General features: G+C 52.5%; 10 protein-coding genes across 10 annotated transcripts; 4 read left to right on the plus strand and 6 right to left on the minus strand.

Moving 5' to 3' along the window:
- Positions 1-1,438: 1,438 nt before the first annotated feature.
- BJY04DRAFT_216200 (glycoside hydrolase family 71 protein) lies at positions 1,439-3,066 on the plus strand (the record flags this gene model as incomplete). Its single annotated transcript, XM_073715670.1, has 2 exons — positions 1,439-1,552; positions 1,618-3,066. 2 exons carry the CDS (start codon positions 1,439-1,441, stop codon positions 3,064-3,066), a joined length of 1,563 nt encoding a protein of 520 aa, XP_073573192.1.
- Positions 3,067-3,272: 206 nt separating this feature from the next.
- On the minus strand, positions 3,273-4,895 carry BJY04DRAFT_216201 (nucleoside phosphorylase domain-containing protein; the record flags this gene model as incomplete). Its single annotated transcript, XM_073715671.1, has 1 exon — positions 3,273-4,895. One exon carries the CDS (start codon positions 4,893-4,895, stop codon positions 3,273-3,275), a length of 1,623 nt encoding a protein of 540 aa, XP_073573193.1.
- Positions 4,896-5,110: 215 nt separating this feature from the next.
- Positions 5,111-5,866, minus strand: BJY04DRAFT_216202 (ribonuclease H-like domain-containing protein; the record flags this gene model as incomplete). The annotated part of the gene is made up of 1 exon (XM_073715672.1): positions 5,111-5,866. One exon carries the CDS (start codon positions 5,864-5,866, stop codon positions 5,111-5,113), a length of 756 nt encoding a protein of 251 aa, XP_073573194.1.
- A 572-nt stretch (positions 5,867-6,438) lies between these two features.
- BJY04DRAFT_184533 (uncharacterized protein) lies at positions 6,439-7,398 on the minus strand. Its single transcript, XM_073710629.1, has one exon. It carries the CDS (start codon positions 7,321-7,323, stop codon positions 7,075-7,077), a length of 249 nt encoding a protein of 82 aa, XP_073573195.1. The 5' UTR covers positions 7,324-7,398; the 3' UTR covers positions 6,439-7,074.
- Positions 7,099-8,076, minus strand: BJY04DRAFT_25242 (uncharacterized protein). Its single transcript, XM_073720011.1, has one exon. The coding sequence runs from the start codon at positions 7,890-7,892 to the stop codon at positions 7,389-7,391; it is 504 nt and encodes a 167-aa protein (XP_073573196.1). The 5' UTR covers positions 7,893-8,076; the 3' UTR covers positions 7,099-7,388.
- BJY04DRAFT_184537 (uncharacterized protein) lies at positions 7,399-8,972 on the minus strand. Its single transcript, XM_073710630.1, has 3 exons — positions 8,287-8,972; positions 8,087-8,229; positions 7,399-8,022 (listed from the first exon to the last, which is right to left on the minus strand). Exons 1-3 carry the CDS (start codon positions 8,794-8,796, stop codon positions 7,905-7,907), a joined length of 771 nt encoding a protein of 256 aa, XP_073573197.1. The 5' UTR covers positions 8,797-8,972; the 3' UTR covers positions 7,399-7,904.
- A 490-nt stretch (positions 8,973-9,462) lies between these two features.
- BJY04DRAFT_184538 (putative GABA permease) lies at positions 9,463-11,555 on the plus strand. The gene is made up of 5 exons (XM_073710631.1): positions 9,463-9,877; positions 9,932-10,116; positions 10,173-10,252; positions 10,313-10,693; positions 10,753-11,555. The coding sequence occupies exons 1-5, from the start codon at positions 9,767-9,769 to the stop codon at positions 11,547-11,549; spliced, it is 1,554 nt and encodes a 517-aa protein (XP_073573198.1). The 5' UTR covers positions 9,463-9,766; the 3' UTR covers positions 11,550-11,555.
- Positions 11,556-12,068: 513 nt separating this feature from the next.
- On the plus strand, positions 12,069-12,845 carry BJY04DRAFT_184540 (uncharacterized protein). The gene has a single exon (XM_073710632.1). The coding sequence runs from the start codon at positions 12,419-12,421 to the stop codon at positions 12,719-12,721; it is 303 nt and encodes a 100-aa protein (XP_073573199.1). The 5' UTR covers positions 12,069-12,418; the 3' UTR covers positions 12,722-12,845.
- Positions 12,846-13,458: 613 nt separating this feature from the next.
- BJY04DRAFT_216206 (uncharacterized protein) lies at positions 13,459-14,497 on the plus strand (the record flags this gene model as incomplete). The annotated part of the gene is made up of 3 exons (XM_073715673.1): positions 13,459-13,520; positions 13,577-13,889; positions 13,952-14,497. The coding sequence occupies 3 exons, from the start codon at positions 13,459-13,461 to the stop codon at positions 14,495-14,497; spliced, it is 921 nt and encodes a 306-aa protein (XP_073573200.1).
- On the minus strand, positions 14,496-15,553 carry BJY04DRAFT_25265 (uncharacterized protein). The gene has a single exon (XM_073720012.1). The coding sequence runs from the start codon at positions 15,408-15,410 to the stop codon at positions 14,769-14,771; it is 642 nt and encodes a 213-aa protein (XP_073573201.1). The 5' UTR covers positions 15,411-15,553; the 3' UTR covers positions 14,496-14,768.
- Between the last annotated feature and the right edge of the window lie 653 nt (positions 15,554-16,206).

Consider the following 16,206-nt stretch of genomic DNA (forward strand, 5'->3'; position numbering starts at 1 on the left):
GACCTGGATAAGTTCAAGGAGTAGACGGTGTTCTGACACAGACCCTACTTTATAGACATTGGGGGATAGAATGCCAAGAGCTTCCCCGCCACGTTGTCTCCAACTCTGGGGTCTCCGAGGACTGTTCGGTAATCAGGGTCCTGTCAGGTGGAGTAACCGGGGGCAAGAAGGCTACTTGGAGGTCGATGTCAGTAGCGGATGATCCCCACAACGGCTACTGGGTGATCTAGCGAACCACTAGAGAGTGTTCTCAAAAGCCCACGTAAGCTGACCTGACGTTCTGCTCGCATGACCGTCGAATGACACGCTGGCAATTGCGAAGAGTTGATATGCCAAGGATTGCTGGGCTGTTAACAGTTGCCGGAGAATTGCCACTGTAGCTCTGGAATTTGACCTGGCTGGAGTTCTGATTGACCCTTAGCTTTTCGTGCGTGGTTTTCAGCAATGTCAGGAGAGTGCGTAGGACGATAACCCTGCCCAGAGGGTTAAACGCTTGTTCCCTGAGGCAGTGCCTTGCCAGAGCAGAATCCCGTTCGCGACGGTATGCGTGAAGGCATTGCAGTCGGCTTTTGCCTTTGAGGCCTCAGCTCAGCTGGGTCCGACTGCTGTTCCATAGATACTCTAGCAAAGAGGGATTCACGAATGCATCGGGCGGCTCTCGTCCTCGGCACCAAAGTCAGGGTCCATTTGATTCACGGCAAGTTTATACCGAGTATACCGAGTCTTTGAGTAATCACCAGATCTCAATGTTTCAGGTGCTCTACTATTGTTAGGACCGGTGGTTAAAATGTCAACGCACCTAGTTTGACTGTAAGACCAGCATCCGTCTCAGCAGGAGTACCAGAGTTGAGGCAATCGGCGAGGCTGAGCATCGCTTAAGCAGGGTCTCCGCTAGGCAACGTACAGCCGTTCTTATATGACCATCTCTGCCGTGATATCGCGGTAGGGTGACCACACCGCACATAGGTAGCTGACAACAGTGCCTCCAGGCAGAATACTTACTTAGACCCTCTCCCTGGCATACTGAGAGTGCACGATGATACTCCTCGGCAAGGAATATCCGATTACTCGTCTAGCATCGTCTTGACACGATATGCATGATCCCTACACGCCCAGAGCCCTAAACGCCGGAACCTACTCACCCGCAGCAATGTGACTCAGCTGGCGTTATCTCTGACCGTCTACCACTTGCATTGAGCACTTAACTGCTGCCTTGATCGATAGCGTTCATGCAGAGAGTTGACTGTATACTCTCTCTAGGTAGAAAGATTTCTCCCAAAGCCATGCTGATGCTGTCAGGATGTCGCGGCCCTACAGCGGACCCTAGACAGGATCGAGACTACAAATACCACAACATGTCTCTCCTAGCGTCATATCACCAGTTTAAAATCCAGTCAAGCTCTTTGTGAAATCCAGAATTGCAATCCAACTTGACATCATGGCACTCTTCGGTGTCGGTGTCGGTGTCGGTGCCACCCTCAGCATGGCAAATCTCCTCCTTCTGTTACTCCCAGCATGTGTTGACGCAAAAGCAGTCTTCGCTCATTTCATGGTCCACACGCCCCTCCCTTTCTCTAAACCCCTCCTCAGCACCACCAAACTAACAACGCGTGACAGATGTCGAACACAAAGAACTACACCCTCACGACTTGGAAAACCGACATCCAAGCCGCGCAAGAGTCCTCCATCGACGCCTTCGTCCTAAACCTCGGCTTCGAGTGGCTAAACCACACCTCCACAAACCCATCCCCCTACCCGGTCCAGCTAACCGACGCATTCGCCGCAGCCGAACAGCTCGACTTCCACCTCCTCTTCTCCTTCGATTTCTCCGCCACAAATAGTCGAGGGACCTGGTCGAATGACGCAATCGTCGATCTCATCACGGAGTTCACCCCTCGGCAGGCATACTTCAGGCATGACGGACGGCCGGTCGTTAGTACCTTCGAGGGCTTCCTCGTTGCGAATTCCTGGACGGGGATAAAGCAGGAGATCAAGGCTCACGGTGGCGCTGACGTTGGAGAGATACTACTGATTCCAGACTGGACGTCCGTGGGCGCGACCCGCGCGGCCGAGAGCGAGGTGACGGATGGGTTGATGTGCTGGAATGCGTGGCCCGATGGGACGCATCCGATGAACACGACCGAGGACGAGCTGTATATTGACCTTCTTGGAGACGACAAGCTGTACATCATGCCTGTGTCGCCGTGGTTTTATACGAACTTGGCGCAGTTTGAGAAGAATTGGGTGTGGCGCGGTGGGGATCTGTGGTATGAGCGGTGGCAGCAGGTTCTCGAGGTCAACCCGGACTTTGTGGAGATTATCACGTGGAATGATTATGGGGAGAGTCATTATATTGGCCCGTTGCATGAGGAGGCGGTTGTGGGGGAGGGGCTGAAGGCTGCGGGGGCGCCGTTTGATTATGTGGCTGGCAGGCCGCATGATGGGTGGAGGATTTTGTTGCCTTATTTGATTGAGCAGTATAAGGTTGATGGCGGGAGTGAGGAGGAGAGGGTTAGGCAGAGGGAGGAGGTGGAGATTGCGGAGGAGTTGTTGAGTGTTTGGTACCGGTTGAGTCCGGCCAGAGCGTGCACTTCGGGGAATACGACGGGGAATACGGAGAGTCATAATCAGGTTGTGTTGCAGCCTGGGGAGTTGTTGCAGGATAAGGTGTTTTATTCGGCGCTTTTGGAGGGGAGTACAGATGTCAGTGTGAGTATTGGGGGGGCTAATACTACCGAAGGGTGGAGTGATGTGCCTGCTACGGGGAGGGGGATTTATCATGGGTCGGCAGATATTGGGGATCGGGAGGGGGAGGTTGAGGTTACGATTTCGAGGGATGGGCAGGTGCTGCTGCAGCTCAAGGGGAAGAATATCGAGCTCCAGATGGAGTGTCCGCTCAACCAGACGAATTGGAATGCCTGGGTTGGGAATGCCACGGCTGTTGAAGGGGGTCCGGGGGTTGAGAGTGATGCTGAGAATGGTGCTGCCGGGACTTTGTACATCCGGAGCTGGACGGCATGGATGGTGATGGCCGGGATTATCATGGAGTTGGCTGTTTTGCTCTGATTACCTAGATTAGTTTTGTTAGAAAGCTCATGCTATTTAAGAACTGCAGAAGGACCACAGTCAAGACCAGAAAGCCTAGCAACCCTGCTCGAGATCGAAGGCCATAAAGCTCAAATGAGTTGAGCGACATGATGAGATTATCACGTTGCGAGTGAGAAGTCAGATCAAAATGCTTGCGATCTAGCCAACCGAGTGATTAGCCGCAATCACTCATCCATCTGCAATATCCTTTGCAGCCACCTGACTCGGTAAGCACCAATTTCCTCAATCCATCGCTCCGAAGGCGCAGTTATCTTGGTGATATAGACGTAGCTGTCACAAATCTTTGCCTGCACGTCCTCAGGCGCGAGCGATATGGCGGTGTTCCAGAGCGTCACTGTACGGTTTGTGCTGAACATATACTCATACTCGGCATCCTTCGGCCATCTCTCTTCCAGGTTCGCGTGGCAAGCGTCTAGGTCACCATCCCCTGTTTCCATGTCCTCTATAATCTCCTCTCTTGTGTATAGCCATGTGTAAACAACCATATAGCGCCCGTCACCCACGGCTCGAAGATCGGTGACCTTAGCGTAGGCTTTGGAATCGTCGGGGTTTTGCGATAGATCCGGTCCTGGAACACACACAGTCACGATATCTCCACGGTGGAGCACCCAGTCGTTGTCCACATCAGCCTCGTCAACCTTCTCAAGCTCTCTCCACGGTTTTGCACCATTCACAGCAATCGGGACGAAGCGACTCCATCCGTATCCCTCTGCCTCGTAAAGGACTCGAGCAGGCGGCGGGACTTGAGTCGGCGTGTCATCTCTAACAGTATTAGTAATGTCAATGGTTTCTGGTTGTCGACGGGACAACGGTGGCAACACAGGCGGATGGTCTGGAGTAGACATGTTATCTTTATCAGTAATAGTGACATCGATGGCTTCAGGTTGCTGACGACGCAACGGAGGCCACGCAGGCCCAAGCTCCAGGAGAAGCTCTTTGGCATAGGCAGCTGCCGCCGCTGCCGCATACCATTGCCAATCATAGTGCCGGTGAGAGTCGGCGTAATCAGAAATCCCACGGATCACCAGAAACGGCAAGTCACTGTCCAATAATTTTGCGGCGTTTCCTGTGTCCACGCAGAGCGCCTTCGAGCCCGAATCCAGTAGATCCCGCCGGGCATTATCTTCCAAGCCCGGAGGCACAGATACGATCAAACCATAATGAATGACCGGCTTATCGGATTCGCGTGGCGGACGAGGAACCACCTGCAATGGGTCACATTTCCAGCATTCTCGACTGCCACCTGGCTCAGACCGGTGCATATAATCCGCCGGGTAGAGATCATCCCTCTCGAGGAAGCGCTTGGCATCTGCAGATGCTTGGTACATTCCTTTTCGAGCCTTCTTCATGAATTCATCAACTCGACTCTCCTCACCGATATGGCGTGCTTGAAGACAATAAAGCGCAGCCCGCAGAGCCATGGAGGGGCGCGGTATCCCAGGGCGCTTTTCAGGGAAAGGATCTGGCGGGCTCACCACAACATCACCCAGTCGGATATCGTTATCAGCGGTTGGGATTCCTCCGCCGAAGCCAACAAGTAAAAGATAGCGAATATTTTGAAAGTCGGCCAAAAATTGTTTCGCGAGTGCCACTGGTCCAGTTTGATTGTCCCTGTCACGTGGATTCCGCAAGATGGCGATGTTGTGATGCCCGATACTGCCTAGGGTGTATCCATATGGACCGGGTGGATCTTCGTGGACCTTGTCCAATACAAGCTGTGCGGGGGGCAAGGCGCCAAAGTGGGAAGCTACCCAGCCGACTGTGTAGTCGGCGCGAGTCAAAGGCATTGTGGTGGTTGATGTCGATGTTGATGGTTGTACGATGGAGTGGATGGAAAGGGGAGAGTTAAGTTAGTTACGGGCTGCTGCCAGCCCACCACGTGATCCGTCGATTTTATGTTGTTCTAATTCGCCATACGTTAAAAGTATATTTTAATACCTAATCACAACTGTTGGTCTTACTAGGGTCATCTTAACAGTCCAGGAACTCAAATCGCAAACCCTCATGCCCAACCCTTAGGGGCTTTTGCCATATCCCTCCCCACCCCCGTATACCCAACCTGAAAACAGACATCAATCCTATCACGGATCGCAACCTCAATTTTCTCCTTCCACCTCCACCCAAGCTTCGCATCATAAATCGCCCACAATCTCGGCAAAATCCTCACATCCTGCGCACAGTACTCGACAAGCGCCTCACACAAAGGGCGCGCATTAAACACCTCATACGAGCCCCCTCGCTCAGGCGCAAACAACCCCCTTCCGCTCTCTTTACCATCCTGCCATTTTCTCGTCTCCGACAACGACAACCCTGCGTCTCTCTCAATGCACCGCGCCAACCCGTTTATGAACCGCCTGGGTCCGCTGCGAGTCGCCAGCTCAAGGAGCTGGATATCCTGGATGCCGGCGAGGCGGATGCTATAGTGGGCGTATAGCGCGTCGGAGTCGTTGCGGACGTCGAAGAAGGCTTTCTGGATGGTTGTGTCTTCGAGGATGTGCTTTAGGGTTTTGCCCGATGCGGAGGGGTGGGTGAAGGCTTGGTGGCTGAGAGTGTGGATGTCGATGAGGTAGATCTCGTTTTCTGGGAGGAGGAAGATTTGCATTATGGAGATTGAGCCGTGGCGGGAGAGGTTTATGCCTTCGAGGTCGATGTAGAGGGAGGGTGGGTTGTTGGGAACGTTTTCGAGGAGCTCGACTAGCTCGACTAGCTCGGCGACAGCGGCTGATGTGTCGATGATCTTGGGAATTGAATCAGTCATACTGGGTTTGTGGAATCCAGGGAAAAGGTAGAAAGATGCTGAGAATAGACGAAATCCTTGGGCTTTCCAGATCTTGGAGTGGTTGTCTACAGAGCTGTACTTATAGCTCGAGGGTTCCCTACCTGCCTAAGATATGTATATTGAAGGAAACATCCTGAGATACGGTCAATATCTGGCTCTGTGTAACGAGTATAGGTTGCTTCAGTGGCTGTAGTTGATCTGTACTACACGATAGTCCAATTACAAGAGTGCGATCAACAATAATTGAGGCCTACCATGTGCACGAGAACCCAGGCTACGTTGGCTGACCTAGTCGTTGTTCAAGAGTAGGAGAGCGGACTCTATCAACAACCAATGGGTTGATAGCAGGCCAGCTCAAGCTCCATTTCTGAGGCCTACCACTGCGTTGGTCAGTCGAGGAGCCAACAGGATCGACATCTTACGCTGCATATGCATGATACAGCTGCAGCGCCCAACGAGCTAACCCTAACAGGGAAAATTGAGGCCTACCATTTTTGCCAAGGAACAGCCCATGATATGTCTTTACTATCCGTCAGCAAGCTTATAAAGAAGAGGATTCCTCGACTGTAATTGCATTCTTGCTTCAACAGCGGCGCCTCTCGCTAGAGGTCGCCTATTCGCTCTTTACACAACCAACCGCTGTTCACAGGCCCCATTTACTTGTCGTTCTTTTCTCTCGGGTCGCTTTTGGGTTTATTCTCGGCGTACCGTCTGATTTTCCTTAGGCTGAAGCTGGCCTGTCGGTTGAGAAAGCTGAGAAAGTCGGAACTTAGTAGCCAGCCTACTACCTCGCGTTCCACCCAGGATAACCACATCAAATCAAAGCTCCGTTAGCAGTCATCTTAGCGACCAACATCATTATCAGCCCTTTGACTGCATTGACCCTGCGTGGTTGGATATTGGCCATCCTGGCCCGGACCCAGGACATTCGTCTTCTCAACTACAACCGACCCCTTCAACGCCAGATAATTTCCAAAATCGTGACTCACTCCATCTTTCCTTTTTACCAGATCAGCGTGCGGACGGTGAAGATATCCACTCGCCGCTTTCGACCACCTTCCAGCCAGACCACCCTGCGCATCCCTCAGTATCCAATCCTTTCAAGTGTGATACCTGCACCCTTACCTTCCTCAAACAACACGAACTCAAGTATGCCACACCATCCTAACTTGCCTGGACCTAGCGCACTAAACTGATTGTAACCCCCTAGTCGGCACACGAAACGCCACAAGAAACCCTTCAAGTGCAGGATCGGCATTTGTACATCGGCGTTTCGATACCACAAAGACCTCACGCGACACTGCAGCACGAAGCATCCTGATCAGATTGAACAGCCGACAACATATTTCTGCCACGTTCTGGGGTGCAAGTACGGTGCTGAAATCGGCCGTGGGTTTCCCCGTAAGGACAACTGGAAGAGGCATCTTAGGACGCATTTAAGACGGGGGATGCCTAGGTAGCTATAGCTGATGAAATATCATCTTTCCACAAATCTCCGAGTCTATAGACAGTTCCTATGATCATGATCATGATCATGCCCGTGACCATGCTCCTCAATCTCAACCGTAATATCCACCGTCCTCAACACCCCTCCCTTCCCCCCGTCTTGCGTCAAATGCCTCGTACTCTCCGCCCCCTCACTAGAGCTCGACTCCCTATCACCCTCCACTCTTCGTTCTCTCGTCGAAACTTCCGTAACAACCCCAGTATCCAAACCCCTCGGATCAAATGGCGACCGACCCCCCTTCCTCGACCGGCCACGGCCCAACTGCGATCCAGACTGCGACCTACCCCCGCCTCTACTCCCTTCTGAAACCGAACTCTGGTTGATATACCCACTCCCTTTCATCTTTGACCCTGAAAGTTCGACGCCGATTCGGTCGGGGATTTGCGTTGTGGTCAGGCCGGAGTGTAGGCCGGCGAAGATGTGGTACAGGGTTGGCACGCAGGCGATGATCACGGTTGTGAGCATCATGCTTTGGCCGAGAATTTGCCAGTAAACCATGTCCCCTTTTAATCACGTTGTTAGCATTGTAGCTCGATAGTACTGGTGGTAGGGCCACGAACAAGAGACGTCGGATGAGTGGATGAAGGACGGGAGGAGGGAGAGGTGGGCGATTCCGAGGGCGACCACACTATAGTTGTCAGACTGTTAGTCTATCTGACTTTGAAAGACCATTTATTGATCTGTTGACTCACCATAATCGCGTGGAGAACGAGGCGAGGATCTTCACTCGCTTGCGCCAGACCATCTGGACATTTCGCATCATGATATATGGCTGAATGACGAGGACGATCTCGGTGAGGATGTTCAGGATCGCAATCGGGTAGAGGAGGGCGCCCTATTACTGCGTCAGCGATGCAAGTGCTTTTTAGTAGACTCTGAAATTGATACTGACCTCCCCTGCACATCGCTCCGGCCTGTATACCCACGGCTCAGGTAAAGCACACTGAAAAGCCACCCCCAGCACAGCAAAAACCGTCCACGCAATAACAATCCCAGCGATGACTACGCAACTGCGTCTTAAACCTCCACTCGGGGTCAATTCCCAAATCAGCAGCACGGTCGAGAGTTTCGACAGCGCCATCACGAGAATCAGCAGGATATGAGCGGCGAACGCGAACTTGCTCCAAGCCTGGACATCGCTCTCGCTTAGCTGGCCCGCATGCTTTCCAAGTCCATGATCAACGGCCTTTTGCAGGAGGACAACCTGGCAGATAGCGAGGAGGAGTGCCACCCAGATGGGCGTATTGACTGCGCTCCGTCGCTGCTTGAAGTATATCGCGGAGCCAAACTTCGCTAGCACGAAGATGATAGCGACGATCAAGAGCGATACAGAGACTAGGGTTATGATCGGCCCGCGATTGTCGTGAGAGATGATCTGGAATGGGTCTTGGGGATCGGCCATCGCTACCGCAGTGGCATGTTGTGCGTAGTAGATCTGGGACAGTAGGAGAAGGAGATAGGGCAGCAGCACATAATAACTAGGAGGCAACTCGTTTTCTTTCCCTTGTCAAATTCCAAACCACTGTCAGAGTTTTGCTCTGTTGGGATTCGCACCCTTGCTCCCAACCAACCCGTTACCTTGTCAAACCCATCCTTGCACAATCACATTATCAGGACCTTCGAAGTAGCCATAGCCTTCATGTGGCACCATAGCCTCTCCCTACAGACTGCACTAGAACAGGGTAGCGAATCCTTTCATTTCGCCCACGACAGCACCAGCATCGGGTAAAAGAGACAGCCAATCGAAACTCGCCTTCCACAAGTGCTAAATTTTTCCGACAATAGCATTATCAATCGCAGTTCCGCTTACGAAAGACAAATCTGCGAGTCGACGTGAGAGCCAACGACCGGGCCGTCCCATTGCGGGACACCAGATCGCACCCTGGCTTAGGGCTGCCGCTAGCAGACGCCGTCTGCGTGCTAAGTGCCCTTGACAGGGTAGATCCCGCCATCAGACCAGTTTTTAGATTGCGGCACAGCAGCCCCAAGATCTTGCCCGAGGCTAGACCTTTCATCGAGGGGCGCCTGGGGGATGTGCAGCGCCGGTTAGGTGGCGCCGTCTTCTCGCTTCGGGGCAGATTTCAGGGAACGACTCCTAGCCAAAGGCTAAAGTAAAGGTGACCGTTGCACGCGGCACTTGAGCTCGCATCCGAGGTGTAGACTAACTGTTTCGCATTCATTGACTAATTCTAGATCCTGGTCTGATCCTTGTCTGGAGGTCGAAGGGACGCGGAGGATTTCTTTTAGTACCTCCTGCTGTCTTCCGGCTGGTTTCTTCTTTCCCAACGATTCTCTGGTCTTTTCTTTTCTTTTTTTCTTCTTCTCTTGTTTCTCTTTCTGCGTATGCATCGCTTAGAGCCAGCTATTTCAGCATGCAAGAAGACCTCGAACTGAAGAGTGGCAGCGCCATTCATTCCGGTCCAGCAGGGAGTCGCAATGGTGGCCATGAAACAGCTACATATCGGCAGAAGCAGCAGTTGGAGGTACATATACTTATCGATCATTCAATCTGCAGGTCCTAACTATCCCGTCTGCAGAGATATCTCAACTTCTTCTCGTCACTCGCCTTCTCTGCCACCCTGCTCGCGACATGGGAAGCTGCTGGTGGTAGTTTGCTCTCGGGATTGTATAACGGCGGTCCTGCGGTGATCGTCTACGGAATAATACTAAGTACGGTGGGAAATATAACCATTGCGCTCTCGCTAGCGGAACTTGCTTCTTTGTATGCCTCTTACCTCGGTATCCGTGCAGCGCAACATACTAATCTCGTTATCATAGGCACCCAACCGCAGGCGCTCAGTACCACTGGAGTTACTTCCTTGCGCCGCGAGGCCGTCGATTCATCAGTTTCTTTCAAGGTGCGCACCCATCTCTCCCATCCCAATCCATTGCTCTTCGCATACTAAGAGAAAGTGCAGGCTGGGTCACGGTCTTCTCTTGGTCCGCCCTCGTCTGTATCGCCCCATACTTCATCGGCACCCAGATCCAGGGCATGGTGGTCCTCGCAGACCCCACCTACGAGCTTGTCCGATGGCGCGGGACACTGCTCATGTGGGCCGTGGCTGTCATCCCAATCGTCATCAACATCTTTGCGCGGCGGGTGCTAGGTGGGATTGAAGTCGCGGCGGGGATCATGCACGTTGTCTTCCTGCCTGTGACTATTGCGGTTTTCGTAATCCTTGCTCCGCGACAGCCAAATGAGTTTGTTTGGGAGACTTTTGTTGGTGGATTGAGTGGATGGAAGGATTCGGGGGTGGTGTTTTCGATTGGGCTTTTGGGGGTCATCACACCCTTAGCCGGTAAGTTACATCGGTCCTCTCGTCAATTTGAACATCCAGCTTAACAGAACTTTGCTTAGGAGTCGACGGCATCATCCACATGGCTGAAGAAGTGAAAAACGCCCGCGTCGTCGTTCCCCGCTCCATGATCTACGGCACACTCATCAACGGCTGCATGGCCTTCTCCTACCTCATCGCCATCCTGTACTGCATGGGCGACTACACCGAAGCCGTCCTCAGTCCAACCGGCTACCCAATCATCCAGATCGCATACCAAGCCACCGGCTCCAAAGCCGCTACATACGTGCTCATGGCAATGGGAATGCTACCCGGCTGGATCGCGCTCTTCAACGGCCTCGCCTCGGTAACGAGACTGACCTGGGCATTCGCGCGAGACAACGGGCTGCCATTCTCCGACTTCTTCGCAAAGGTCGACACGACGTATAAGATCCCCCTCCGAGCCCTCTTCCTCGTCGCGAGCTGCATGTTTCTACTCTCGTTCATCCAAATCGGCTCAACCGCCGCATTCAACGCCATCCTCTCCCTCAGCACCCTGGGTCTGTACATCTCCTATCTAATCCCGCTTGTTCTCCTCGTTCTCAAACGGTTTACCGCGCCCCAGGACCTCCCTATCGGGACGTTTAGTCTCGGGCGTTGGGGGCTGTGGGTGAACCTGCTCGCGATTCTGTTCGCGACGTACTTTGTAATCTTCTTGCCGTTTCCGCCGACGCTGCCGGTTACGGCGGAGAATATGAACTATGCGGGGCCTGTGCTGGGGTTCGTTATGCTTTTTGCGATTGGGGATTGGGTTGTTCGGGGGCGGCATAAGTGGGAGGGGCCGACGCTGAGGCCGTATGCGAGGGATCATGATGAGTGAGTGGGGGTGAAAGCAGGGAGGGGAGGCGGGGTGACAGAAAGGGTATTGGGGCTGGGATGTGTTGTATGGCAATGATTCGGTGTACATATAATTGAGATAATTCTAGCTTCTATGGAGTAATACTATATCTTATGGAGTTGGTCCATTAGACATCCCTCTGCAGCACGCGCTTTACGCTTGTGTGGCATTTCACCCCGGGTCCGTCGATATGACTACCCTAAGAAGGATATGCAGAGAATATTGATTCGTGTCGTTCCCAGGAAAAGCGAGGGTATCCCCGCCATCTGCACTAGCGTATACGTATAGATTCGAGGTTGGTGCTGACGACAAGGAAAAGGAGCCTCGGTTAGGGCATGATTACTGATTCCCCCGTCTTGGTACCGGTATGTGTTTGAGACTGATATATATCCATCCCCCGCATATCCAATTCTTGAAAGCTGGAGTACCAAATTCCACACACTCAAGCACGATGTCTTCTATCTTCTCCCGCGCAGATGTCCTCGGTGCCCTCTATGCTGGGAATGGGGTATGCACACACCTGGATGGGAGCATCTGTGCCAACACAGACTAAACTAACGGACGCCCTGACTCGCAGTTATGGTTTACAAGGTGAGAGACACCGTATCACGGCAATCCATAGCAATCATAATCGCATCTCTTGGTGTCTCTATGACTGATCTGACAATAGCGCCCTCATTCACTTCGGCTTCCGCCAAACCCTCATGATGCGCAAACTCTCCACTCGAAAATCCTCAGCAGACGCAGCAGTTCGCGCTCTTCCCCAGGGTGATCGATGGTAACTCCCAGTTTACAACCAGATTCTTCACGCCCTCTCTAACCACCACTGCAATTTTAGGCACCACGACATAATGGCCTACCTAGGCGGAATGAACTCCGCCCCCGCCCTGCTGGCCTTCCTCCGTCTGTGGACGCTCATCAAGCCACCGCGATTTCTGTCAACCGGGTCGAAGGAGTCGGAGATCCGGGTTCATGTTCTTGCACTCCTTGTTCTCGGTATTGCGAACGCATCGCAGGCGGTGCTGAATTTTACGCTTGCGAGACGCAGTGGGCGGTGGATTATGGGGAGGGGGTGGGATCGGATTACGGTTTTGGATGCGCTGTTTACGGTGTTGGATTGGTGGGCTGCGGCTGTGCATATTGGGCGTGTTTGAGGGGGTGCGAGCTAGGGTGTTGGTAGGATATGGTGTCGATCTATGAAGTCTGTGCTTTGTCTTTGTACAATGGTTTTGTACCAAGTTCTGTTCAGGCTTTATCTGTTTGTATGTTTGGTGTTTTATCACAGTATGCAGTGAGTCCTGTCATTGTTGATGAATCCCTCAGGGGGAACCCTCACTTACAATCCTGATGCTTTGAGTATTTTCTAGGGGATACTAGATCTCATAATGAAACTGTAAATTCTTCCATCTTCTTCCGTCTGAATGCACCGGGTGTCTTGTATGGGAACCGGGATTTAGAATGCTATAGCAGGCTTGGTACTATAAAGTGATTTACTTCCACCAGATTCTATTGTGTACGAGTTTCTAGAGGCTATTTCTTGATAGAGTGGTCATAAAACAATAATGAACCACACTGCTATCTCTAGCCATTGTCCTACCTACTATTAGCATCTCTAGGGAAAAAGAAGGCATGGGCTGGAACGCCCTAATGAATGGACGGCGCCCCCGCACGCTCCAATCAGCCGGAAGATAGTCTGACATGTGAAGGGATGGCGTAGTCTGGTCGTCTGCCCGCCGGATGAATGACAGGAGAGACCAACAGTTGGTCCCAGCCACAACCTATGTGATAGGCTCAGAAAGCAATCCTACTTCTTGGACAGCACTTTATATATACTTCCGTCTTTCCCCGCACCGTTTCGAGACAAACTACCTGTTGCCAGTCTTTTTCCAAAATGAGCGGTGCGCTGGATTGTGAGAATCAACCAACATCTCCCCGGCGGCTGGTGATTGATCTGTATGTCTCCCATGCTAAACATACATACCTCGCATGCTGACTTCTCTCCCTGTTAGTGCTGTATGCATTCTTGTCGCCTGCTCTCTGATCCCACAGATTATTTGCTTCGCCACGGCAGACAGCAGTGATGCCGGAGTCTCACCGTGGTATATCATCTTTATGGCCCTGAGTGTCAACGGGCACCTCGCAGCGAGAACTGGAGGGACGTTCACCAAGGCGAGCTACGACTGTATCCGCAACGGACACCTTCCCAGCTGGAAGGGTCTCTCAGCCGTGGTCATGTGGATCCAGATTCTCGTGCACTGGGCTGCTTGTATCGCATTGGTAGCCGTCTATGTCTCCTTTCGACACCGGCACATTAAAGATAAGGTAAATCACCCCGTGTCAGACCGTGAATCAGAAATAGGGCTTCTTACAGGACACTCCGTCAGATACCCCTTGGATATGCGGTAGCGCAATCTCCCGCGCAGCTAGTACACACCACCACGACTGGCCCATCGAACGCCGCCATCGTGGCAATTATGGCCACACACGCGCTCATCGTCCTCCCACCCGCCGTGTACATTCTTCTCAATAAACTTCCCGTCTACGGAAGCATGACGTTCGGGCTGTTCCAGCAATTCCTCTACATCGTTCTCGCTATAACGGGGCTCGCAACCTCGGTAGCCGCCCCGATCTTCCAAGTCCAGCTAATGGTCGCACGGTCCCATGAGGGTCTGGGTCTGGGTAGTCTGAGTGTGCTGGGCACAGGCTTACAGGCCATTGCCTACCTCGCCGTCTGTCTGTCCCAGTCTGTGAGGTTGTGGTTCTGGTCGACCGACCAGACTCCTGGTATTTCGGCGGTCATGGCGTTTGTTATTTGGTTCGTGGATGTTAGTGGTCCTGCTGTTAGCTATGGTGTTATGGCAGTAGGGCAGTTGGTGGTTCTTTGTGTTGCTTTGGGGCTTGAAAGGAGGGGGGGTTCTCTTCGTCTGTAGAGATATTTCTTGGCGTGGTATTGAGTCTCATTTTGGGATATTGCGTGGTAGAAGGAGTGATTTGATCAATATCAAGGGAAATATATAATAGTGGCGAAGGGGCTTATGCCTTCCAAGTCCAACCGCGAACCTTGGAATGGACCTGTCCCATCTCAATCTGCATATAATGTACAGCCGCTAAACGCAAAATATCGCATACGAACAATTCATATCATACACACTAATAGAACAAAAATAGAAATACATGACGGAAGGTCAATACCACAGCACCCTACTCCTCCTCATCATCCTCCCTCTCCTCCTTCCGACTCTCCCCCCAAGTCCACACATCCCAAATATGCTCCTTGATCAAATCCCCATACCCCTTCCCCTCATCCAACGCCTTCTGCTCCTCCCTCAGCCTCCGCTCCTTCCACCCGCCCGTCTCATTCCCCATCCAAACCCTCTCGACCACCCCCCTCTCATGCTCCTGCCTCGCCAGCAACTTCTCCCGCTCTTCCCTGCCCAGGTTCTCATCCTTGATCCTCGCCTCTCTCGCTTCCCTGATCTTCGCGTGTATCTCGCGAGCTTTCTCGGTTGGTAGCCCGGCTGTTTCGCCCGTGGCGAGGAATGACGGCGCTGGGTTGTGGGTGCTGCGGCTGATGATGCGGTCGCTGAGGCGGTCGAGGATGGATTTGCCGGTGTAGTTTGCGGTGACGTGGTTGAGGGAGATGGTGAATGCGGAGATGTGGAAGATTGCGGAGGGGTTGAGGCGGCGCGGGGGGATGGCGAGGAGGATCGGGGAGGTGATGAGGAAGGCTATTGCAGCGTTGTCTTTGAAGCGTTTGAAGTCTGCTTCGCGGTTTGGTGTGGTTGTTGTTGGTTCGGTTGGGGTTGGGGTTTGGGGGTGGTCGGGGTTCGGTGGTGTGGTCATTTTGGGTGGGTGCGGCGCGCGCAGAGGGTTGAGGAGATGGATAAAATAGTCGATTTTCAAGGCTGTAGGGAGTGGATTGATGATGTCGTGATTGATGTGTAGGTTATTTTGCGACGGTGTTCTGTTGCTGCTGGGCTTGCGGTTGTTGCTTGCTTGGATGGATGAAAAGTTTCCGGCCGATCGCCGAACCTCCGCGGAGACTGTCACGTGATAGTACCGCCGTGACGGCTTGGCATTTTGAATAGCATCAAAGATCAAATTTCAACCCGAGCGCTTACATGGCAGTCAAAAGAGGATAATGCTGAAGAAGCATGCTCTCAAATTCAAGTAGGTGTTGAATGTTTTCAAATGAAGATCTGCGTGCAACCCGAGTCCAGCGAACAACCAAGCCACACCGGCTCGCCCTACGAAGGCACGCAATCCACCTACATAGCCACTGTTCAATCTCAATCTAGTAATCCGTCGAGGCTCCCATATTATCATTGCAATATCCATCAACCCTCTTCTCAAACGAGAGGAACGACAAAAGATTCGTAATAATCTCGGGCGCAGCCACAGGTAGTCATGCTGACCAGAGGCCCCACCACCGAAGCTTAACCGAAGCTTGGTGGAGTCTTGCTCCTAATTTTGGATCTTCAATTTCGCTGCCTACGCCTGTCCTCCACAGCCCTATCACTGCATCAGTCTCTACGCTTCTTACAATCTTGAAGAGATTTCAGGATTAGGAGACCGTGTTGTACATCGACGCCATGAAAGATACGAGAAAGGATCGCCAGCATGTGCACACCAGTGACAC

The sequence above is a fragment of the Aspergillus karnatakaensis genome (genome assembly GCF_047715665.1).
Source record: "Aspergillus karnatakaensis strain CBS 102800 unplaced genomic scaffold BJY04scaffold_14, whole genome shotgun sequence".
NCBI classification, from domain to species: domain Eukaryota; kingdom Fungi; phylum Ascomycota; class Eurotiomycetes; order Eurotiales; family Aspergillaceae; genus Aspergillus; species Aspergillus karnatakaensis.